This window comes from Antrostomus carolinensis, unplaced genomic scaffold (genome assembly GCF_000700745.2).
Source record: "Antrostomus carolinensis isolate BGI_N321 unplaced genomic scaffold, ASM70074v2 scaffold2851, whole genome shotgun sequence".
In the NCBI taxonomy this organism is placed as follows: Eukaryota; Metazoa; Chordata; class Aves; order Caprimulgiformes; family Caprimulgidae; genus Antrostomus; species Antrostomus carolinensis.
The window spans coordinates 42,982-66,822 of NW_010296147.1; the positions used below are offsets into that span (position 1 = coordinate 42,982).

Here is a 23,841-nt window from a genome sequence, read left to right on the forward strand (position 1 = left end):
TCAGATAAAATTTGCTCAGTGTCTAGATCCACACTGGAGTGCCCTGTTTGAGTAGTCCTGCTACTAAAGGTTTTAAAAATGTATTAGAAAAAAAGGTTCCATAAAGTATTTTGAAATGTCTTATTGCATTCATACAATACAATTGTATGTATACATACTATACAAATGCCTTGTCCTGAAAGGAGCAGAGGCAATGGGCACAAACTGAAACACAGGAGGTTCCCTCTGTACGTTAAGAAACACTTTTTTACTATGAAGGTGACCAAGCATTTGACACAGGTTGCTTGTTGAGGTGGTAGAGTCTCCGTCTTTGGATATATGCAAAACTAGTATCTCCAAAAGCCACCTAGAGCCTCAGCAGCCCACTCAGGTGGGACCTGCAGCCTGTTTGCATGCAACCAGGCCCCTTAATCCTCTTGTCTCTCTATTTTCCCAAACCTGTTTTTCCCCAGTCTACATTGATCCTTCAATTTCCTTGCCTTTGGTCTTTCCCCTAATCATCTCGTTAGAAATTTTCCATATCCCTACAGTCCCCTTCAAACATGACATAGTAAGTTTTATAAAATCCCCAAATGCTTTTCCCCTGGATACTGATCCCTGTCCCCCTGGCAGTGACCCCTCAGTCTGTGAGGTGATGGGGACCTCCTCCTGTTGACATGTGGTGACAGGTGTCCCCCAGCCCATGGGGGCTCCCCCAGGAGCATGGAGAGGAGTGGAGGCAGGTCTAGTATGACTGGGGCTCCCCTACATGTCAATATGCCCCTCTATTCCTGTGTTTGTGGAGATGAGCCTTTAATCATATATTTATCCATAAATATCTTAGGGTAGGATTCATCACACTTAAGCTTAGCCTTCTATAATCAGGTGTCTAGCAGAAACCGCTCAAACAAGCTGCCTCTGCAGTCAGTAATGAAAAAGAGCACTTCCATCCCTAGGCACCCACCTCAGGCTGGGAGGGATTGCTCTCTGGAGCTTCTGACTGGTCTGTCTCTCCATAATTATGAGCAGTAGCTTTGATTAGCTTGCTTGTTTAACTCTGAAATATCTAAAACTGGTTGAAAGTAATCCTAGCTCTAAGCACAGAAATGCTCTTCCTCATGGACTCCTGGCTAGTAGGGGTCTGTGTAGGGTTATGTACAGCATGAAGAGTGAAAAGAAGTTGGCAAAAATAAAACAAGACACATTTTATATAAAAAATAAAAAATGCATTGTTTTTTGCTAAGCTAGCAATCCTGATGTTAATTGTGTACATATACATCAGTATGTTAAATACTGTTCTTTGTTATTTACAGAAAAACAGATTGTGCAGGGACTGAGGTTTGACAACTGATACTGAAGTACCTACATGTTCTGTATATCTATAAAAGAAAAAGTGTTTCTAGTGCAATCACAGAATCACACTACATTCTTTCCAGCACCATTACAGACTCCATTTTCTTAACATGGAAACCAGAAATTTGTCTTTAAGAAGCGTGTAACTCTTCTTATCAGGGTCAAACTCAAATTGCCTTCTTCCATGGAAGAAATACAAGAAGTCTTGGGAAAAAAAAAAGAAAACAGATTAATTATGATATTGCAGGTATAAAGACTAGTATGCTTTGACAACAGCCGGAAAGAGCTCACACACCACATAATTTACTTACTTATGCACACACCGCATAATTTACTTACTTAATCTCATGAGCTGACCCTACAAAAAATTTATCCTCTGTGTTTCTGCAGTTTAAAATATTTTCTGTTATGCAACGGCTGTGTTTTGCAACCCTTGTATTTCTAACCACCTGTGGGTAGGTATTGCAGAGTCTGGAGCATGCACAGAGCATGGCAAGGTGTGAAAAGGTACAAACTTGCTGGGGTGCTGCCCAATACCTTGCAGGGAAGGATAGATCCAGCCTGGGGCAGCTGCGTCCACACCAGGAGTGAGGGCTACAGTTAAGGATCCCCAGCACCACATGTGACTCGTTTTGGAGAAGCTGATGATAGATTTGCAGGGAAGCAATTAACATGTATAAGTTTTGACAATCAGGAGATGAGGAGCCAGGAGACAACTGGGAAGGTGTGCCATTTGGCAGCTTGGTTATACCCTTGTGTCTGTTTCAGTATCTCCCTGTCTAAGTAACATTCTCCCTCATGCAGGAGAAGCTAGTGACAACTATTACTCTCAAAGTAGAGCCTTTTTATGTCAGAGGGCCAGGCTATTACCTTGCTCAAAGCAGGTAGACGTTATGTTGTTGAGACTTCACTGTCTTGAGTGGTGCTCTTCAGTGTGTGAGTTGCACATCAACATGAATACAGATGTATCAATCTGTCCCTTAGTCATGGCCTTTCCAGCTGTGATGTGATTTTTAGTCTGTCACTATAGGTATATCATCACTATTTTTAAGGGGGTAAAATGAAGCATGGGAATGTTATATGACTATCTCAGGGTCCTGAGGGCTGTGAGCAGCATTTAGAAGTGCCTCTCTCTGTCCAAGCACTATCAGCCCAATGACCCTGAGCATTTAATATAGATTTTATTAAGAACAGCTACTCACTTGCATGTTGAAAACCAGCACCAGTCTTCCCATTAATTCCTGAAAATACGTCTCTTATCATTATGGCCTTCCTGTCCATAGACTGACTTCTTCTATCATAACTGAGAAAAATTATAAACAACTTAGTGTCACAGAAAACTGCAAACAACTCATGCTTAATTCACCTTTCCTCATTATGTTCTACTACAAACAGGTAACCAAGTTCATTGAACACTTTCAGTATAATTTAGGTAGCACCAAGATAGACACAATGTGCCATAAATAATTATTAATCTATCAGCTGCACTGGAAGAATTGCTTCTGTTTACATCAGCTCAAGATACACCTTAGAATACCTGATTTTAGAACCATCATCATAAATCTGTAAAATATTTTTTCAAAGAGATTGTACCTAAATGAGAGGTAGATAATCTTACCTGATACATAAATTAGATTTTTAAGATTATTAAAAATTCCTTTAATATTTCCTCTCTGTAACTAATGTTTATCAGGAAAAAACTGGGTTTTTCCTAAGTTGTAAGTTATTTCAAATAATTTTACTTAAGTTACTTATAGCAGGCTGTGACATTGCCAGTGAAGTCCAGTTTATCTATCAGTGCTGGAATAAGAAGGCTCCTGAAAGCATTTTCCTTTTGATATCTTCACTTAGTAAGAGGTTTAATGATCAGACAAATTGCTCATCTGAAGCTCTTCAAGCATGAGAGTTTGAACTAAAATGTGGAAGTCTGATCTGCAACTTAAACTACAAACATGTGGCTGACTAGTTACTCCAGGATTATCTCTGTATGTTCAGACTTGGGCATTGGTGGCAGGAAAGAGGGAAATTGTCATTCATCTGCAAAAGTTCAGGTTACCTACTGCTTCTGTTATAGGAGCCTCTCCATCAGTTTTTAGAAATATATGTCCTGTAACACAAACCTGAACAGTAGGGATTGGACAGAAAAGAGGAAATAATAACCATGCACAGCAGATGATTCTTCACAGTACATGGCATTTATCAGCAACTTTATGAAACTGCCTGTTGGTAACTGGAAAAAAGGTGGGATACTTCTTCTAACCCCACAGAAACATCTTTGATATAAATGGTGAGGTGCTGACTGATTTCCTGAGCTGACTTGTGGAGCTGTAGGATGGCTTTTTTTTCCCAAGACAGTTAAATGAAAATAAATAAACTGTTACATAATTAAATCAATTAAACGGAAAGCTAAAAACACCGTTTCATTCCCCTTTCAAATATTTTTCCATAGCCAGTTGTAACACTGAAAAAGATTACCAAAAGTGTATGACTAACACATCCTAAATCACCACAGGATATTGATCATGTGATTATGTTTGCTCTTGTTTAGGAAAGTAGCACAGGAAATATTACCTCCAAAATTTGTCCACTATGAAGTAATATGTTTCCCCCTCATTTCCATTATAAAAAGCAGCATCAAATTGGTAAGATCCTTTGAAAAGCCCAGGGTGTAGATTTTTTGAGGGTATCTAGGAAGTATAGTATCTCCTTTCACAACCCAAAATTCATTCCCTATCAAAAAAAGTTGATGAAAACATGTTATCAGAATCTTCTTCTGGGAATGAAACAATGCTTTTCATGAAAGCTAATCTTTTAGAGAAAAATTTAGTGAGAAAATAATGGTTACTTCTAAACATTCTACATACTAACTCTAGAGTAAAAAAATTGCAAGAATAGTTCTTCATACCACATTTTATGAAAACTGAAATTTCAGTCTTCCTTCATACTTATGTTAGTTTTCCACAAGGTAGGAAGAAGCATGTATTATATTTTTTAAATTAAATATATAATTTCCCAGAAAAAGAGGCAGAAAAAGAGGAAAACAACAACATTAATTTTTTCAGAGGAACTTTTCTATATTGATATTAAAAATTAAGATACATGTTCCTTATCTTGGGTAATATTTTTGTTATATCTATCATTGAAACACACAGACATATTGGACTAAGTTAAGGCTCGTGGAATCCTACAAAAGGAGCTTAAATGTTTATGAAGCAAGACACAAACTCTCAAAGCTACTTGGAAAGATAAAATAGGAAAATAACAAGATAGAATTTTGCCTTTAAAGAGAACAGTTTTGTCTTTTTTGGGAATTTCATATGCTGCATCAACACCAGGTGGCAGCCATGACAAAAACGAAGATATTAAAGTAAAATCAGCTGTTGTGACTGCAGGAGGCTTGTGCCAAAAATGCCTTACATAAGTATAGAAAAAGTTTTAAATAAAATCAGATGTTCACACACACTAATGCATGAAACCACATCATGGCGACCAGGGCTGGATATATTTGACTAAACCCAGTCATGTACCCTGAATTAGTCACCCTAAGCTCCCTGTAATGTCAATGGAAATAAAATTATTTCCATGGTAGGATTACTCCCATCTTGATGCAGACATCTAAAATAGGTCATATTAACTCTTTTGTCAAAACAGTTATAATTTTCTTTTACGCAGAAAGGGAAACTAGGGAGACTTGGCTCATGTGGCTGTTATGGGGTAAGCTTTCGGGAATGAAAATCTACTCTGGGGATACCAACACCAGCTTAGAGAAATGGTCGGTGTGTGCAGGTCCCCTTCTGCAAAACAACACTTTACTGGCTTTGTGGACTCAAAACCCTGAGGTCAAACCTTGCTTTGACGTTGATATTGGGTAGGGTCTGAAGCAGGGGCAGCAGAGCCTTACCATATGAAAAGGAGGGAAATCGGCTCTTTTACGCCTTCTCCTTAAGTCTTTGGGCTGTCATGCCCTGGAGAGGGACAGTTTATCTGATTTTGGCAATGAATCAATTATCCTTTCCTTTTTTTATTATTATTCTACATGACCACTATAGCGGCTTTTCAAGCAGGTATTGTGTCAGGACTGTTAAACCCTCAGGTCTCTCCAGGCAAGGACAGCAATGAAGGTGCCAAGTGTTGCAAGGCTGGTGGTGCCTTTTGCCAAAGCTGAACGTTTCCAGATACCAAACGCTGGGGATATGCTTACAGTTTAAAGTGAAAACAGACCATGTTTTCAGAGGAGACATCTTTCCTCATCTTAGTCATAGCATAACCTGTTTCAAAGGTGATCTTCTTCTTTATACCTATCTCTCCTCATTTCTTCACAATCACCTTTGTTTTTGCTTCCCACCTACTATCCTGACTCCCTGTGTCCCTTCCTGCCTAGAATGGCCAACATTCTGTGTAAAGTTATTTTCCATGCTGTGAGGCATAATTTTAAAATGATACCCAACTATTTTACTTTCCGAAAGATGACTTACTTGTCTTTAAAGAACATTATTTCTCTACAGAAAGTAGTGACAGCATCAAAAGTTAAATTGGGGCCACAGTTAGCTGTGCAGGATCTTTTGACTCAGCTGGGTCTTTTATCTCAGTAGATTCCTCTTGGTCATTGTATGTGTTAGAAGATGGTCCCACAAGAAGTAGTTTAAGGAATAAATTAAAGAACTCATTCAGGTATATTCAGTACACAAAAGTGTCACTGAAAGGTATTACAAAATCTTTGAAATTATAAGCACTAGTTGATCAATAATTGTGAATTACCATAGAGGTACCGAATGCCATTAATATCATCCTAATGAAGAGGAAATAGTAAAGGGTCAAATTTCCTATAAATTGGGTACATCAGAGCATTGTAGTCTTTGGAATGGGAAAGTCCCAGTGAATGGCCAAACTCATGGGCAGCAACATAAAACGGGTTTGTACCTGAAAACAACAAACACAACACATAATAGGAGAGCTGTGTCTTTTCATTTGTCCTGAAAGCATGAAGGACATGAAGCAGGTCAGAAGCTTTCAAAACAGCTTGCCTAAGCAAGTGAAACTGTTATGGGAAATGCAGATGGAGATTAAATTCTAGTCAGAAAGAAAAACAATGAAATTATTACAGCACGGTACAAGGAAATAATCTGTAGATTCTGCAGACTTCAGTATGGAAGGACCCTGGACCTGTGCAGGTGATGAAACTGTGAGGGGAGAGACAAGAAGGTTGGAGGAGTGGGGAGTAGGGAGCAACCAGGTCCCTCAGCTCTGTACCCAAATAAATCTCCATGGCAGAAGCTGAGTTGGGGCCTTAACTTTTTAAACTAGAGGGCTCAGAGTCTTTTTACAGCTAAGGAAAACAGCTACCCAATGCTCCTTCAAATCAGCCCCATTTTTAATCCCTTCTTAAGGAAGAGAGGAGACAGACACTGCATCCTTGATTTAATGTATGGCCTGCTTCAGGAAGGGCTTAGGTAACTTAGTTTCCTACCCTCTATGCTTTGCGTCCAGGTTTCATCCTCATCAAAGTGAGAATCTCCACCAAAGTCCTTGCCGGGTGCATAGGCATGAGCAACTGACCTCCTGGGCCATTAAAGGGGATGAAGTCATTGTGACCTGAGAAGCAAGTCCCATACACAGCTGACTGGGGGTGATGGAGGTAACAGATCTCAGTCATGCACAGAGCCCTCTGTTCTGCTGATTTTGTAGACTTTGAAGTTCCCCTTCCACACAGATTTACCAAAAGCTCTATTTTTCACAGGGAAAGCTTAGGAAAATTTTAACTGATGCATCAGAAGTGAAATCTTGGTTTCCTCAAGAAATGGGTGGACATCTACATACTGCTGCTGCCTGGGAAGAGGAGGATGTGGTTCAGCTTGAAATATGTTTCCTTTTTTGTTCATGAGGTAAAATTTTCATAAACTGTCAGCAGTCATCTGGTGTTTACCTGAACCTGACTGGTAATTTAAGTGTTGATGGCAGAAGCAAGATCCTGGGAAGACTGTAAGCCCTTGAATATAGTCTCTAGAAAAGGATTTAAGGATGTAGAGGTTACGTGCCATGCCTGCACGCTCTGCAGATCCTGGATGAGTGGATACGTTTGGGTGGGAACAGAGGAGCTGACTAGAAGAGTGCATGTGTGTATGACTGTTAATGAAAGATGGAAGGCTGCTGGTAAGTCTACCCTGAGGGAAATGTCAAAAATATAAGCCTTGAGTCTGTCTAGAATTTATTTAGCTCAGACAAAGCACATGACTAATCCCAGGAGTGTAACTAGAACTACCCACTCAATAATGCTCAGCCTGGGTATATCCCACAAGCCCTAAGCCTCTTGTGGTTCCTGCAGAAGCTGGGCATCATATACTAGGTACAGATCCAGTGAACCACAGGCACTGGATGGTGTAACATTTATTTTCCCCCTCTTTCTCTTAATCTGCCTCTATATCCTCTCCAAAAGATCTTCAAGAATTATAGCCATAGCACCTCGAGCAGGAACTGTGTTTTGCTGTCTGCTTGATCAGTCTGACACTGAACTTTGCACATGCTATCTGTGAGGAGAAATTGTTAGCATTTCAGGTCAGCTGCTCCATATAGGCAGTAACTTGGCAATAACTCATAATGGCTGTGTAGAGTTTTACCTCTGGCTGCAAAGGAGATCATTATGTCTGCATCACTGCTGTCCTTGATGAATTTCAGTGGAGTGACACTGCTCCAAACGCTTAATGTTTTCTTGACTGCTGCATTGACATCTGCTGGACGCATGTCTGGTGTGTAGTTTAATATCCTTTAAAATATAAGATAGAGAAACAAGTGTGTTCTTACAACTTATGCCATGTAACACATTCTCTTTACATTAAGATTTCCACTATAATTACCTGTATGTCAGAACTTGTTTTGACTATCTTGGCTCTCCTGCAAAGGTGGAGAACCCAGCTATGTCAGGGAATCCACAGCGACGTTTCTATATCAGGTCCAAAGTACCAGAATCTGTTTTCCTCGTCACCTCCAGTCCAAAGAATTCCTGCATTTCTTCTATTTTTTTTTTGTCATTGGTCTATTACTTTTACAGTCAATGGTGTTTTCTTTTGAAGCTCATAAAAAATTTCCCTAACACCACTTCAGACATGTACCTTTGCTACTTTTCTTTCTGTTCCATGGAAGCATGGGTAATAGAGTTTGTTAAAGCCTGTATGAGTATTTTTTCTCTTAATGGTAGTTTTTTACATTATATTATCACTACAAATGTTTTACAGTTTACTCATAATACATTAAAAACTAGCATTTTCTAATCAGTTGATCATTTTCCGGTAATGTGCATTGCACTTACCCTGTGCTTTATGGTTATGGAGAGTCCTTTAAAAGCAAACAGTACAGAAACTGAAATACATGACTGAATACATCATTTCAGCAGTAGTATCCCATTTTCACATATTTTTTGACAGTAATAATGCAAACAAAATAATATTCATATTTTATGAAGTTATGTTTCGTAATACCATAAGTCACATAAACAACCATATTTCCACCTGAACTACAAATCAAATGTTAGACTGACTCAGATGTTTAATTATTTGTAGAATCAACACATAAGTGAACACATCATCAGTTTTAATTGTTCTCTACAAAAAAATACAACAAGAATGAGTCAGTGTTAAAGAAGCCTTTGTCATCATGGTACAGAATGCAGCCCCCTCTATTTTGAGATGTTATTCATTCTATTGGAATTTGCAGAACTAGCTCCTAGGCTACTATATACTAGTCCCAGAAGCTGCAATGGATGCTTGACCGTTGCTAAAGATCTCCTCCCCAGAGGTCTACCTTCCTCACCTGATAAGCTGCATGCCTTCTTCTTTCTTCTGCCTTGTATCTGCCAGTAAAGCACAAGAAAGTGCTGCACATAGTAACAGAAGAAACAGGATGTTCTTCATTCTCATTTTCACTTGTCTTTAGAAAAGTCTGTCACACGATTTCTTCACCTTTATATCATACATGTTTAAGTTATAAAGCTTTCCAATCCCTGACTCACTGATTCTCACAATTTATAGTTAGCAACAGAACACATGTAGAAAAATGGCTTTATCATAAGAAAGCTAAGTGCTGTCTTTCATCTGGTTCCACCCTTGTACAGGTTTTGCAACATGGAAATATGATTAATGAGGAGATAATAGACCTGTAGTTCTTAGTAAACTCATTAACCTCTTAGTTATTAAAATGTAATTTTACTCTCAAAAAACCTTAAAGCATATCTCTCTAGTGTTTTCCATTAATAGTTCCTATTGATTTCAAATGGGTTGTTGAAGTATCTAAAAGAAAAAAAACATTCACAGAAGTCTGCAAGACTATAGACTACAAGTAGAAAAAAATTACTGTTTATTTTTGTAGTTGTCTGTACAGGAGCATGTACCTTTGGAGATTATTATAGTGCCACCATGTCTCCCTTTGGCAGAGTTCTTCAAAATTAGAAGCTTAATGCTGAAATTCCCTGCTTGCTGAACTAGTGCTTTATGCAGTTTTTCTTTAATACAGCTCTCACCTGGATGAAACTTCCTTTTAGCTGCAGGAAAACATAGAAGTCCTGCAAGGAAATTAAACCACTTTCCTCAGCATAGCTAAATTCATTATAAATATTGAGCCAAGGTGTTTGCATGTCACTTTTATTCAGCTGTTTCCATTGCTCTCAGAGAATTGCTCAATTACTTCATATTTCAGAGTGTCCTTCGGTTACACTTACTATAAGGTTTTAAAAAGCATTGAGGTTTTCAGGATTGAACTCTTTGCTGGCTTTCCTCTTCAGAGGAGAGGGTCCTCTGTTCTCCATGTCTGACATTGGTTGTGAGAACTGATGAGACTAAACATCAGATCTATTCTAACATTGGGTCCACTTTTGCTCCATGCCTCATCACACCCTCCATGCACTGCTGCAAATGAGGACAAAGCAGAGGTGGAGCCGTTGGAGACAACCTCCTGAGACAGGATTTAGGATACACCTGCACCACTGCAGGGCAGGTGGGACACTGCTTGTGCAGAGAAATAAACCCCCTTCCACAGAGCTGGCAGGATAGTAGAGCTATGAAAGGAGAGATTGTAAATATATTGTACACTTGAGATAGTTGCTGAAATTGTTTTCTGCTGAAGAAAACTGTGCTGGTACCAGAAAGATCCCCAGCACACAGCGTGCCTTGTGGTCACGCACAGTGGGAAATGGGGGACTGCTAGGTCTGGGCAGCTGAAATGGGGCCAAACCCTGGCAAGGTTGGTGGGACTCTGCAGGGGTTGCCTGATCACTGAGGACTGAATTCCTACCCTGAGAGCAGATATCTAACCAAGCTGCTCACGTTAGGGCAGAGGCCCCCCCCTCTCTGGTCCTGGAAGGAGATAGACAGGCCCGGGGAACAACCAAGAACTGGGGCACCTAGGCCAAGGGGAAATGATCCCCTGAGGCATTTTTTGATAATGACTCCAATCACATAGTTATGTTAAGTGTCCCTTGCTGAGTGGGTGAGATGAATCTAAAAACTGGGTGCAGAGTTCTGTGAAACTTACACACCCACAATATCATTCTGCAGAAATAGCTTCTGGTGCTTACAGACCTACTATGGCTTTCCAACACTTTTCTCTTCTCATATGGTGTTTCTATGTGCACAATTTTCCTCACTCCTCTTTCTCTCTAATGAAAGGACCATAAGATACCATCAAAAATATCTAGGAAGCTATTGATGAAATTTTTACAGTTTTCTGATTAGCAGCCTTCTCATATACATCCTTTTGCTACTCTGTCAACCCCTTTCTCACTTTTCTTGATACTATTAACCATTGCCCTCAAGAGATCAATCACCTCAAGCATTTTTCAACCACCTAGAATATGTTTTATGAAGAAAATTCCAAAACCACAGAGTTCTTCTTTGATGTCATCCTTTGAGGTGACTTCATGCAGTAGTACAACATATAATGACAATCTCTTCTTTTGTCTTAAAGAAGTGAGTGTGAAAATTGCTCCTTCTTTCAACCTTTAAAAGTGTTTGGATAATCTCTTAAGATTTCCCTTATGTTCCCTTCTTCCAGTCAGTCTTCTGCCTTGGGTGCATTCCTGTAGCCCCAGCCTCTGCTAGCTGCACCAGAAAAAGACATGTAACACTGACCGGAAGTGTGCAAATTTGCTCCTTTTTTTGGTCAAAGTTACTGCTAATAGACAGTTTATATATTTAAAAATTAATGTATATGGTAGTATACAGTAGTAGGAAAGTGAAATGTCTCATAGAGCTTCAACAGGTTGTAATTAACTTGCTTGTTCTACAAAGGGTAAGGGCTTAATTATGTGGAGTTTGAAACTGCCCTACTCTGCTTCCTTACTCATCTTCAGTGTCCTGGCCAGGCTAGACTCTTGTAGCAGTGTAGGACCCCTGACCAAAACCTGGGAGAGCAGGTTAATGTACAGGGAGCTTCTGGACTGCAAAACTGCAGGTTCAGCCCGTGCTGCTGATGAGCAGTGCTTAACTCAGCACCTTCAACCCTCCTTCCTTGCTGTGCTGCAAACTCTCAGACCTAGCTGCACAAACCTAGCCTCAAAAATATCATTTTGCTGATGAAGACATGTGGGTGACCTACTTCTGGCTTTTATAGAGTCATCTGTGTCCAGTATGGCAATGGCCCCTCTTGTCCCAGTCAGCTTGTGCACAGGTCACCCTTTCTCTCCAGTGCTGAGTATTCAGGGTCTCCTGGTAGCTTAATATTTCATTTTCCACTTGATTGTGGCAGTGTCTGTGTGAGCGGAGTCTTGCTTTGTACGCAAAACATGCCCAGGAAGATCTTAAATTCTAGGCACAGAGAAGAGCATTAGACATATATTTCCAAATTTCCTCCACAATCACAGCAACCATCTTGAAAATCAGTCCAGGAGGAGGAAATGCAGAAGAACATTGTCACAATATCTCCGTAGACTTCTGTGTAACACACTTGGTCTCCTTCTGAAAAAGCAACATGACAGGTGTCGCTAGTGGGACTAAACCAGTTTTCGAGCTGCAGAGCAAGTGCTTGTGACTGAACTGTCGGATGTCCAGGTCTGGAGCTTGTTGCTTTGCCATAGCATTTAGTAGTGCTCAGTATGTGTGACTGAAGTGCCAGGAGAGCAGACACTCCTCAGAATTTTTTTCTTCTTGTGCTCCTGACATTTTTGTGTTAGTATGTACTCTTACAAGCTCACACAGCTAATAATCAATAAGGGTCCTATTAAACTTTCAGTTAAGTCTTTAAGATATTTTTGCCTGAGTTTTCACGTGCAAGAGATTGGATCTGGGACAAAAGTTACACAGTAAAGAATTTCAGAGGTAACTGGGGTTTTTTGTGTGTCTCTATTTTTGCATGCCTAGTCTCAGATTCCAGGGAAAGTTCATATTCATAGAGGATGAGTACCTGAAATTACGTTTATGGTCAAATTTTCCTTCTAGTATCCAAGAGGTCTTTAATTCCAGCAACTGTTTATGAGTTATAATAAAATCACGGTTACAAGAAATCTTCTCTTGCCCACTAAGTGTAGACAGGCAGCTCCTGTACTCCAGTTTCCAAACCCATCTGAATTACATATTATTATAGTATTTGCCAGGAATGTCTTTGCTTTTACTAAACCAAAAGCAATATTGCTAAAGTTTAAAACATTAACAAAGCAGAAATACAGTGGGAAAATCCACGATTAACACATCTCACCATTCCCCTTTTCTAGGTGAAATCCATGCCATGCTGTCTTCCATTTATAGTCCAAGATATACCAAAACACAGGACAATTTCTAGATTGCCCTTCACAAGCAAGTAAATATCATTCATTTTTCAGATACTAGTAGTTTAAGCTAAATAGTACCTGGAAGTGGGGAGTGTATTTTAATTTAGCCATTTCCTTCAGGTCATAACTAAAAACCAGTATCAACTTTATATAAGAGAAATGAGTCAAGATAACGGCCAAGGTGAGTAATCATAAACATCGTCAGTGTTCTGCCTCACCATTGCTGAAATGTTATTTTTGGTTCCTGCTTAACCCCTTTCAAGTCTCAGCCAAAAATCAGAGCCTAAAGGCCTGATTTCTGAAGGTAGCCTTCACATACAAGCAGATATCTAGTTAGTTTATCAGTGTGTAGGCACTTTTAAAATCAAAGGGAATTAACTCCATCATTTATGTACAAGCAGTACTCACAAGCACCCTGCCTGACCCTGGAGGTATCTAAAGCCCTTGGACTGAATTTTCTTCTGGACAGGCTGTGTACACAGCACAAGCTGTTAAGAAAGATAGTGCGAGATCTTGGGACAACACCGGTTTCCCTGTGTCTCTGACTTGCCTGGACTGCTGCCAGGTGAGCTCACCCACTTGTTAGTCCATGACTTCACCACGGGGCACCACTGCCCTTGTGGCAATGATGAGCCATTCAGTCCCAACACGAATTTTAAGCCATGCTGAGATTCACAGCTTAATTTCTCACCAAGGCTGGTTTTAGGCCTTGCTTTAGCAGTGCTCAGTTCATATCTAGCATGGCACAAAACATGCATGAGGAGCAGAACACAGCAGAGAAAAAGTTTTCCAAGATTGGACATGGCGGCATCTCGGCTGCCCATCCTTAGTCTTGTCTGCTAGCACAGTGGGACAGTGGGGGTCTGTGGGTTCTCTGGGAGACACGTTACTTCCTCTGGCCCTGATGGATGATGTGACAGATGTTAGTAGGTGTTTTGACCAGATAGTTGTGGGATATGCCCTGTGCAGAAGACCAGGAGTAACTCTTACCGCTACCTAACAGGATCTGAGTTGTGGTAACTGAAATACTGTCCTTATTAGCCATCCCCTCTTGCTGTCTTTGCCAATTCTGCTAGAGAAAGAGGAATAGTGAGGAGAAGTTGACTTCCTTATATAATCACATCATCAGAGCAGTGTTGTGAGAGATGAGATCAAATACCTTCAAGGATAGGATGGGCTTCAGCCAAGCTTTCTTGCTTGGTCTTTTAGTCACTGAGCTATTGTCCTGTGAGGGGTACTCAAACAATGTAAACATAGGATGTGCATGTGCTTTTGTCTGTGTCTCACCACTCTTCCTCTGGAGGATTCATCTCTGGTAGTTACATGAGAATCCTGGGTTTTTTTCTTATCATTTCAGCTCGTTTGCTTTGGGAAGTGGTTCCTGTCAGTGGTTTCTTGTCCAGCACAGTGAACTGGACCACCAGCCCTGACTCTGTTATCATGGCACATGGTCATAACCCAGCAGAGATAATTCCCTGACTCCCTGGGACCTCACGACCATATCTCCATCACTTCCTACCCTGTCAGTGTGCTGCCTCCATCCCCAAACCAGGCACCTACCCTTTGACCCTCAGTCACTTCTCCTGTATGAATGACTCTGCCCACCAAAACCACCCACAGTGGCACAAGAGCATGGGTCCTCTCGGTCCATTGCCATGTTCCCCATCTACCAGCAGGAACCTGTCCCTGTCCTTGCCCTGACCCCTCTGTGCCCATGCTGTGGGGACACGGCAAGTAGGACCACAGCCACCAGTCTCTCCACAGCCCTTCCCACACTGTTGCATAAGGATGTCCTCCTACCTCTTTTGCCTCCCCAGCATTGTTCCTGAGCGTCTTTGTTTCCCTCCTCTATTCCTCAGGTCATTTCTTATTGCCTGTTGAAAGTGCCCACCTAATTCTACTTCTCTTTAACTTCCCTCTATGGACACTGAGCCCTGCTAAAAATGGGGGTGAGGTCCTGGTGCTATTTAGGCTTGTATGTGGTTATATCAGATGCTTTGTCTCCCATGGACTGAAACAGAACACAAGAATGCTGCTATACTTGAGCAAAATACTTTATTACTCAAAACCAACCCAATTAATAAATAGTCAGAAAACAAAATAAATTAAAACTGTACATTAAGCTTTACATTTCTAAGGTTTTGAATTAGATTTGTCATAGGCCATCATTACAGACTCAGATGCATAGTAACAGCTGAATGCATTGTTTATAAACAAGGAACATGAAAAACCCTTTCTGGTACAAATACAGCCCTGCATCATCACTTAATATTTCTTGCAATTAAACCAGCTGTTGCTCTTCATTATCCTGATGAGTTTCTTGTTCTTGATGTCAACCTCATATTGGTTTGATCCATGGAAAAAGTAAAAATGTCCTAGAATTGGAAGGATAGAATATTGGCAAATTAATATTTCCTTTTTGTATACATATTGATATACACTTGCATTTTTCTTGAGTGATTTTTAAAAACCCAGAACAAATAGTTCATACGTATTTGAAACACACTCATTTTTTGCTTTGGTTGGTGGTCTTTTGTTTTGTTTTTAATTACATTTTCATTTATTTACCATTTTTCTGCAGGGCAGCATCAACTGTGTGGCCAATTCCTTGAAAGTCAGCTGCTATTTTTCTTGGATATCCTCTTTCCATTGATTGGGTATTTTCGTTGAAACTAAATAAAGATATTGCATGAAAACAAGAAACAAATATGTTGATGTTCAATATTGAAACTAGGTGGATTTTTTACTAAATAAGCCTACTCTCATCTGAAAATCAAATAACTGTGAGCATCTGTGATCTCATAGAACTGTATAAATCCTGGCTGCGTGAATATTCACATCTTTAGTGGCCTACGCAAGGCTGTTTTCAGAACATCAGACTAAATATTCACTTCCAATCCCTGAGACTGATAATAAGGCTGGATGAGGCTTGCACTGAGTAATAAAGTTAAATAATTATTAAAACTGAATATTTTAATTTTACCGCATCTAATCTATGAAGTGACCCCATGAGTAGAATGTAAACTTCTGGTGTAATAATACTCTTTCAAGATAATATTACAGATTAGTTATTAGGGTTATAATTACTGCTTAGCTCAACAGTTTCTTAAAAAGTAAATATTTTAATCTCTTTTCACAGCTTTCTTGACAGATTCATTATTTATAAATTTCATAGAGCATTTCTGCCCCTTAATAGCTACTGAATGATTACATGGCATGATGACGAACTCTACTGACATTATCCTTTTATACTAATTTCATGTAATACTGCTTACTAATGGGTAAACAAAGCTCATTTGCTTGTCTGTTAATCACAGACTGGTAATAGTAAGTGGATATTTTCTTTATCTCAGGTGTTACAGACTACATTGTGTGAGAAGACAGAACAATTTTTAATTGCCTCTGAGTTTTAGCTTTATACTGGCTGAGAAGGCTGACAATAAGAGGCCACAAACATACTGTACAAATTCTAATATACCTTGACATTTCAAAAACTATTTTGATTATCTGCTGTGCAAGAGGAATGAGCCTTACCTCCAGTATATGTTGCCTACAAAGAAATAGGTTTTCTTGGTATTTTGATCATGAACAGCTGCATCAATTTTCCTGATGCTTGTGGGGAAGCCCAGGTTGTGAATAGGCTTGGGGAATCCTGGCTCTATACTGTAGCCACTGACAGCCCAGTACTGGTCGTCTGCAGGAAAACCAGAAAAAGTTAGTAGGGATTCCTGGGGAGGCTGAGCTCCTTTTCATCAAAGCCTCGGAGCTTTCTGCACAGTAAATGTCACCAAATAGCACAGATACCTAGCTAAGAACATGACCCTCTAGGGGCACACATAAGTTTGAATATTTCAGAGCTGTTTGATTTTCCATTTTTTATACTTGTTAGAGTATTATATACTCAGTAGTTAAAACTCAACGTATTTTCTAGGTGTGTTTGGCACCTTTAAAAATGTATTTAAATAAATATGTAAACAATCAATTTTGTCTCAGCTATGATCTTCTCTGTCACTGACAAAAGAAGAGTAATATTATATTGTACAGGGCTATTGAGAAGAAACATTAATGACAGTAACAACATTTTTAAAATGAAAATTGATTCAAATATTTAGAATATCTATTATTATTATTATTACTTCCATTATTATTATTTAACATACATATATATACACAAGCTAGCAGTATTACTATAACTTTATTAATTCATAAAAACTTTTGATGGAAATGTAAGAGAAATACCTTTAAAAAATAGCACTCGATCCTTCTTGTCAACCTCATAAGCAGCATCAAAACCAGCTGCCAGTGATGGCCAGAACGAGGAGATGGTGTCATGCTCAATATCTGAGAAATATGGACTTTTACGCCAGACGTAGCTGATAGAAATGAAAACAGCAGCGTTTCATGGTTTGTATTTCACCAGGAGATCAGTAGCACAGAAAAGTATTTTAAATCCTCCTGCCTGGATGTCAGACCTCCCTGTGAGGCAGAGATATCACCCCCTTCCAGGTGCAAGGCTTCACTTTGCCCTGCTCTCTCACAGACATTTGCCCTTGACTACTGGTTGCTCTGAGGTCACAGGGCAGTTGAGGTTGGAAGGGACCTCTGGAGGTCATCTTATCCAACCTCCCAGCTCAAGTAGGTACACCTGGAGCTGGTGGCCCTGTAGGCCTCTCCACTGACACCTGATGGCTTGCCCGGGACAACACATGATGTCTGTGGTACTGCTGACAGCTGAAGCTTTATCTTTACCATGTCCCTTGCAGGTAGGCATAACTGAATTCTTAATTGCAATTTGGTTACAAATTTTCATCAGACATTATTGAGAAAAAATTTAAAACTCAGTTTAAGGAGAAATTGCTCATTTCTCCCCTTCCCTGAAAATTATATTTTTTAAGCTACGATTCCTCATCATGGGTTTTAGAAGGGGAATTTTGGAAGGGACCTCTGGAGGTCATCTTATCCAACCTCCCAGCTCAAGTAGGTGCACCTGGAGCTGGTGGCCCTGTAGGCCTCTCCACTGACACCTGATGGCTTGCCCAGGACAACACATGATGTCTGTGGTACTACTGACAGCTGAAGCTTTATCTTTACCATGTCCCTTGCAGGTAGGCATAACTGAATTCTTAATTGCAATTTGGTTACAAATTTTCATCAGACATTATTGAGAAAAAATTTAAAACTCAGTTTAAGGAGAAATTGCTCATTTCTCCCCTTCCCTGAAAATTATATTTTTTAAGCTACGATTCCTCATCATGGGTTTTAGAAGGGGAATCAGACCCACTTCATCAAAGGAAGTTTGTTCAATCAAAACACAGCTGCCAACACAAGAAGTGGGTGAAAACCTTGCCCTGACATGCTGTTCTCCCTCTCCAGGGTGGTTCAACACAAAGAACAAACCACTGCAGTGCCCAGTGTCAGCACATGCCCAAAACATGGACACCTGTAACAGCAGGGCCTCCCTACAGACAGTACTGGGCAGTGGTCCAGTGCAGACTCCAAGTGCCACCAAAGTCACCAGTGACATTTGCCACAGCTCCCTGACCCACACGTGGGATGGTGTGACGAGCATGGTACTGCATGCAAAGCAGCTCCAGGCTGAGGAGTGACACTGAGATTATTCAGCCTTGCACAATTTTAACAGATATGGGTGATAAAGGATAATTGCTTAAAACATTTTGCTCACCTGTCAGCAAACCACATTACTCAGCTATGCCTGCTGGGCTAGTAAAATTTTGCAAAGTTGCCTTAATACTTTCAGAAAGAAATATCTTCCTTTGTAACCAAGGGAAGATAAATTCCTTGAACTGAACTTTATGCTTTGCTCTTGTGAGTCTCGCAAAAAGCCGTCGCTAGAAATGAAAGCACTTACCTGCCTTTGAAGAACAGTATTTCCCCACGGAGAGTGGTGATAGCATCAAAAGTCAAATGAGGGTCACAGTCCTCTGGTCTTGTGGGGATTTTGGAGGGTGTTGTTTCTGTTGGTTCTTCCCGGGGTGACATTTCAGTTGGTGCTTCTGCAGGTGTCATTTCAGTTGGTTCTTGTGGTGGAAAAGCTTTTGTTGGAATTGCAGGAGATTCCCTGGGGGGTCCTTTGGGAAATAAATATGTGTGGAATTGGAAGATGAATTACAGTGTGTGGAACTGAAAGATGAATTAGAGTGTTTCATGTTGCACAGCTTCAGGATGTACCATATGGAGCCAAATGCATAGGATTCTTAAGGTTAAAACTCAAATAGTAAATTCATGCCAGAGGAAGTTCCTGGGCAATTTAACTTGGCTACCTGTGCTGCTGATTGTTGTTAAAATGGTCTCAAACATTGTTTTGCCTTCACAAGCTATTGGTCTCTCAAACCGTGTGCGCTCAGGAGTTAATAAGAGCAAACACCATTTCCAAAGGGCAGTTGTACATGTGATCACCCTTTTGTGGAAGGGAAGAGAGTTTAATACTGCAGACACAGGCTCTTCCTCTGGTATCATTGCAGAAAGGCTCTTTTAATTTACTGGCATGGATACAGCACACAGATTATATTCTGCAGATGTAGACTCTTAGCCTCAAAGAAACCAAGAAATTTGCCCCAAAATAATATCAGGAAATTAAACCTCAGTATCCTTCTTGAGGTAGAAAGTTTAGTACATTTTAGCTGTTGGGTAAAATTCATTATAAATCCTTATCCATCATCTACCAAAAAACGATGCTTCTTGCTTACCATAGAGGGCCTGAATGCCATCAATATCATCCTGAGGAAGCCTGTAGTCCCTTGTATCCCTGGCCATATATATAGGATACATCAAAGCACCAAAGACATTGGAATGACCGAGACCTAGAGAGTGGCCCAACTCATGAGCAGCAACAAGAAATAAGTTGTATCCTAAAAAAAAATTCAACACAAAGAACAAACACTATATAAATTTTCTTGCATGACAGTAGGTTACAGATGCCACCCTCTCATGCATGATGTATCATTCAAGGTCTTAATAAAACAGCAAAATCTAACTAAGTCCCAAGTAAGATGTTCTCTGGTATCCTGGAGAAGAAATGAGTTTTGTATTATAAGCATTTATTTCTCACAGGGAAAGCAATCTGGGGACAGTTTTTGCTCATGTTGCAGAAATTTTCCTGCCAACAAAGAATCAAAGTTTCTTTAATGTTAATAAGGACTGAAAACTGGGTGAGAAAATTTTGGTCATCTGGTCAGATTTTGGGAATCGTAAATGACATGGAATTCACCTGATAACTACTTCGCAAAGACCAATAACATGAAACATCATCCCTGGACACTGCTGGAAGCCAGAACACTTCACTAGCATATTTGTAATTATATTTACCAACAAATTCAAGATTTTTTTTTTTTGCCTTTGCATAACTTAAAAGATTTCCATCACTTTATATCAGAAAAAAAAAAAAAAAAGTGAGTACTCAATATTACAACTTTTAAGGTTATTACCTGAGGCCGAAAATTCACTGCCTTACAATGTCATAATTACCCAATATTGTTGTTTCATGCTAATCTCATTTCCTTTACTGGTGCTTCCATTTCAGGCTGTGCATTAACTTCAGGGGACTGCCATGACTGCAGCCCAGGTCAAAATATGCAGAGTCATTTTACTAAATTACACTGATGTTTTACATCTCAGTAAATACTGGAACTACTGGCATGGGATTTGTGACTTCACAGTGTCTTCAAGACAACACTGTCTAATAAAAAACAAGCAACACAATATTCAAGGTTACCTACCATTATAGGTAGTAAATTTGGTCCAGTTTTCATCTTCGTCAAAGTGGGCATCTCCTCCTATCCCACTGCTGGGGGGGTAGGCATGAGCCAGAGTTCCTCCTGGACCATCAAAGGAATAGAAGTCACCATGAACTAAGAAAAAAAAAGAAAAAAAAAAAGTGATGTTTTTTATCATCTCTGTAAGAAAAAGTGAAAAATAATTATCATTCGCAGGCAAGGGAGTCCCCTTACATCCAGCTGCGAAGGAGATCATTATATCTGCTTGACCACTGTAGAGTCTGGTGAATCTCAAAGGAGTGACACTGCTCCAGAGCTGGAAAGCTTTTGCAATTGCTTCCTCTACATCAGCTTGTAGCATGTCTGGAGTGTAGTTCAAAATCCTGTGAAATAAGGAGAAAGGAATTAAAAGCAACCAGATCACATGTAGCTGGGGCACATTGTAACAAGGTCAAATATTTTAATCATTGGTTATTATTATTTATGTCTCTCGAGATGTTTATTTTCAAATTATTTGCTTACATAACTGTGGAAGTTTTCACAGTTCTCTTTCATATCTTTCAGAATATACTCTCAGTTGTATCCCTTATAACCTCTGAGTATACCACTTAGTAGGCTGTTAACTAACTAATGGAAACTTCTATTTGGTCTTTTTCATCACTGTTTGGAAGCCTAGAGCAAAGGATATGAATAATCCCCACATTCATGGCACTTTCATCCTTAACGGGGCTTTTATATGGAGAAGTACAGGAATAGTAAAGAACCCATGGGCATTACTTCTGCCTAGCATTCACGAAGTTTCCCACTGGTGTACAAAGAAACATGTTTTAATATATGTTACCTATATGTTACATCTTCTTTATTCCACCTGGGGCTCTGCGGGAAGGTGCTGTATGAACGGATGTCTGGTATTCCACACCTGGGCTGCTTCATCAAGTCCAGCGTCTTAAGATTCAGCTCTCCAGTCACCTCTAGCCCAAAGAATGACTGCATTTCTCGGATTTTGTCAGCCATGAGATTGAGGTTCTTTGATTTAAAGAGAGAATTTTTCTCTTCTTTAAAATCATAAAAATTTTCCAGATATTTCTGATAGGGAAGAAAAAGCAACAGTTTAGAACATAAATGTTTCTTTCCAAATGTAAAATTGTTAATACAATATTCTACATCACTACACTAATTCTACATCATTACATTAATTTTCTCAATAAACTACTTCTTAAATTCTGTCTGTAGTCCTTACCTTAGCAAACTGCATATCTTTTTCCTTTTCTGGAACCACTGGGAAAGCACAGGAATATGCAACACATAGTAACCCAAGGAAAGGAAGGATCTTTGTCTTGATCTTTGCCTTCATCTTTGCCTCCCTGCCCTATCAATTGTTGCTAGAAGACCTCTCAATCTCTTCTGTCCAAGGCACACCAGTGTTTCTGTATTTATATCAGTGGTGTGCTTGCTAAAGTCAATAACTGTATGACTCAGTTTATAACGTCCTCTGATTTCCCACAGAAATACAGAAAACAAATTTGGTTTTAGAAGGAAGCTAACACGTGACAGTTTACCTTGCCTGAAAACCCCTGATTTCGCAATCAGGTTATTGGACAGTATTTTTTTCTCTTTCATTTCTGAACTAGACCAGTATTTTAAATTTAGGAGTATCTAAATCTATGATTGGTCACCTGGATATAAATCACAATAATTTTTCATAGGTGTTAAAGGGACCTGACTCTTTGTGAGGGACAACAATCTGCAATTACTTGTAGGAGATGATAACAGATTTCCAGAAACTACTCCTCAGTTTTCTCAGTGGCACACATGCAGGACCTCAGCATGTCAGAGAAGAACCCCTTCCTTTAGCCCATCTCGTCCATGATAATTTTAGATAATTAAAATCAGATAATTAAAATTAAAATCAGATAATCCCTGATAATTAGATAGCTGATTATTAATTATTAATAGTGACATTAGATAGCAGATTATACAAATGACTCCTTTATGTCTTCTCTTGAACCTGATATCCCAGCATGTCTTCAGAACCATCACTTGTATTGCTATCTGGCCTGTGTAATCACAGATTTGTCAGCCCAGGGCATTTTTATAACTACAGAAGAACTGGCAGAAATTGCCCTAGGGAACTACAGGCACCTTGGGTGTGTGGCAGTGTTCAGAGGAACTTTTTAATACACATCTCTAAAGTTAGATGGAAGATGACGAGGATTTTAGCTGAGGATTCCAAGTTCCCCAATTTGCCAGAAGTCCTACTTTCAGTTCCTATGTCCTTTTCTGAACGTGGTGCATTGCACTTCATGCAGGGGTTACAGATCCACTGTCACTCAGTTCCCTCTTTCTTGCCTGTCCTTTCTGAGACATCCATCTTTTGAAGCAGAATTCTCCTGTGTTGACTTAGTGTCCAAATGCAAGTTCAAAAGGATAAAAGTGAGCCAAAAATAATCTACTTCTTTTTGAACATGAGAAAAATTAGGAAAAGTAACCACTTTTCCAGTGAGAGTAAACATATTGGACACTTCAACAAAAACATCCCCTGCACCACAGAAGCTGAGCTCTGCAGTCTGCGAGGTGGCATGGGGAAAAGGCATGGACTCCTTCCAAGGGAAACTGGAGTTGAACTGGCTGGCTGGAGTAGGGTCACACTGCATGCATGACCCAGGTCAGAGCCCAAATCCCTGAACTGCTGAGTTAAGTGGCAGAGATGTTTATGTCTCAGGCTGCAGTAGGATGAGGGCAGCTTTGCTAATAGCTCACTGCTGCTGTAAGGGGGTGCTCCTGCTCCTCCCATACTGGACAGCACTCCTGCTGGTTCCCTGTGCCCGTCTGATACCAGGTGTGCTCTCAGTGAACTGATTCGAGGGGCTGAAACTACAGGAAAGCAGCCTAGAAAAATAATCCCAACCCACTAATGACATTTTTCTGCTCAGGTTAGCAATTGCACTGGCTCTCTTTTGGGGTGCATTAAGAAGAATGTGGCCAACAGGTTGAGGGAAGTTAGAATCATAGAATGGTTTGGGTTGG

The 23,841-nt window shown here is 39.9% G+C and overlaps 1 protein-coding gene and 1 pseudogene across 1 annotated transcript; both read right to left on the reverse strand.

The window, feature by feature from the left end:
* Positions 1–1,437: 1,437 nt before the first annotated feature.
* On the reverse strand, positions 1,438–9,236 carry LOC104532862 (stromelysin-1-like; annotated as a pseudogene).
* Positions 9,237–15,116: 5,880 nt separating this feature from the next.
* LOC104532861 (stromelysin-1) lies at positions 15,117–22,224 on the reverse strand. Its single transcript, XM_010178172.1, has 10 exons — positions 22,055–22,224; positions 21,656–21,900; positions 21,049–21,197; positions 20,818–20,949; positions 19,789–19,950; positions 18,951–19,170; positions 17,321–17,454; positions 16,616–16,775; positions 15,650–15,753; positions 15,117–15,456 (listed from the first exon to the last, which is right to left on the reverse strand). Exons 1-10 carry the CDS (start codon positions 22,166–22,168, stop codon positions 15,347–15,349), a joined length of 1,530 nt encoding a protein of 509 aa, XP_010176474.1. The 5' UTR covers positions 22,169–22,224; the 3' UTR covers positions 15,117–15,346.
* Positions 22,225–23,841: the final 1,617 nt, after the last annotated feature.

What these genes read in the sequence shown, in the direction of transcription:
- LOC104532861 (XM_010178172.1), bottom strand. Translation starts at nt 22,168, where the DNA reads ATGAAGGCAAAGATCAAGACAAAGATCCTTCCTTTCCTTGGGTTACTA. An exon ending in ATACTGTTCTTCAAAGGCAG is followed by an intron (nt 17,455 to 18,950) that starts GTAAGTGCTTTC and finishes CATTTCTATCAG; the next exon opens with CTACGTCTGGCGTAAAAGTC. An exon ending in TCGAGTGCTATTTTTTAAAG is followed by an intron (nt 16,776 to 17,320) that starts GTATTTCTCTTA and finishes GTTTTCCTGCAG; the next exon opens with ACGACCAGTACTGGGCTGTC.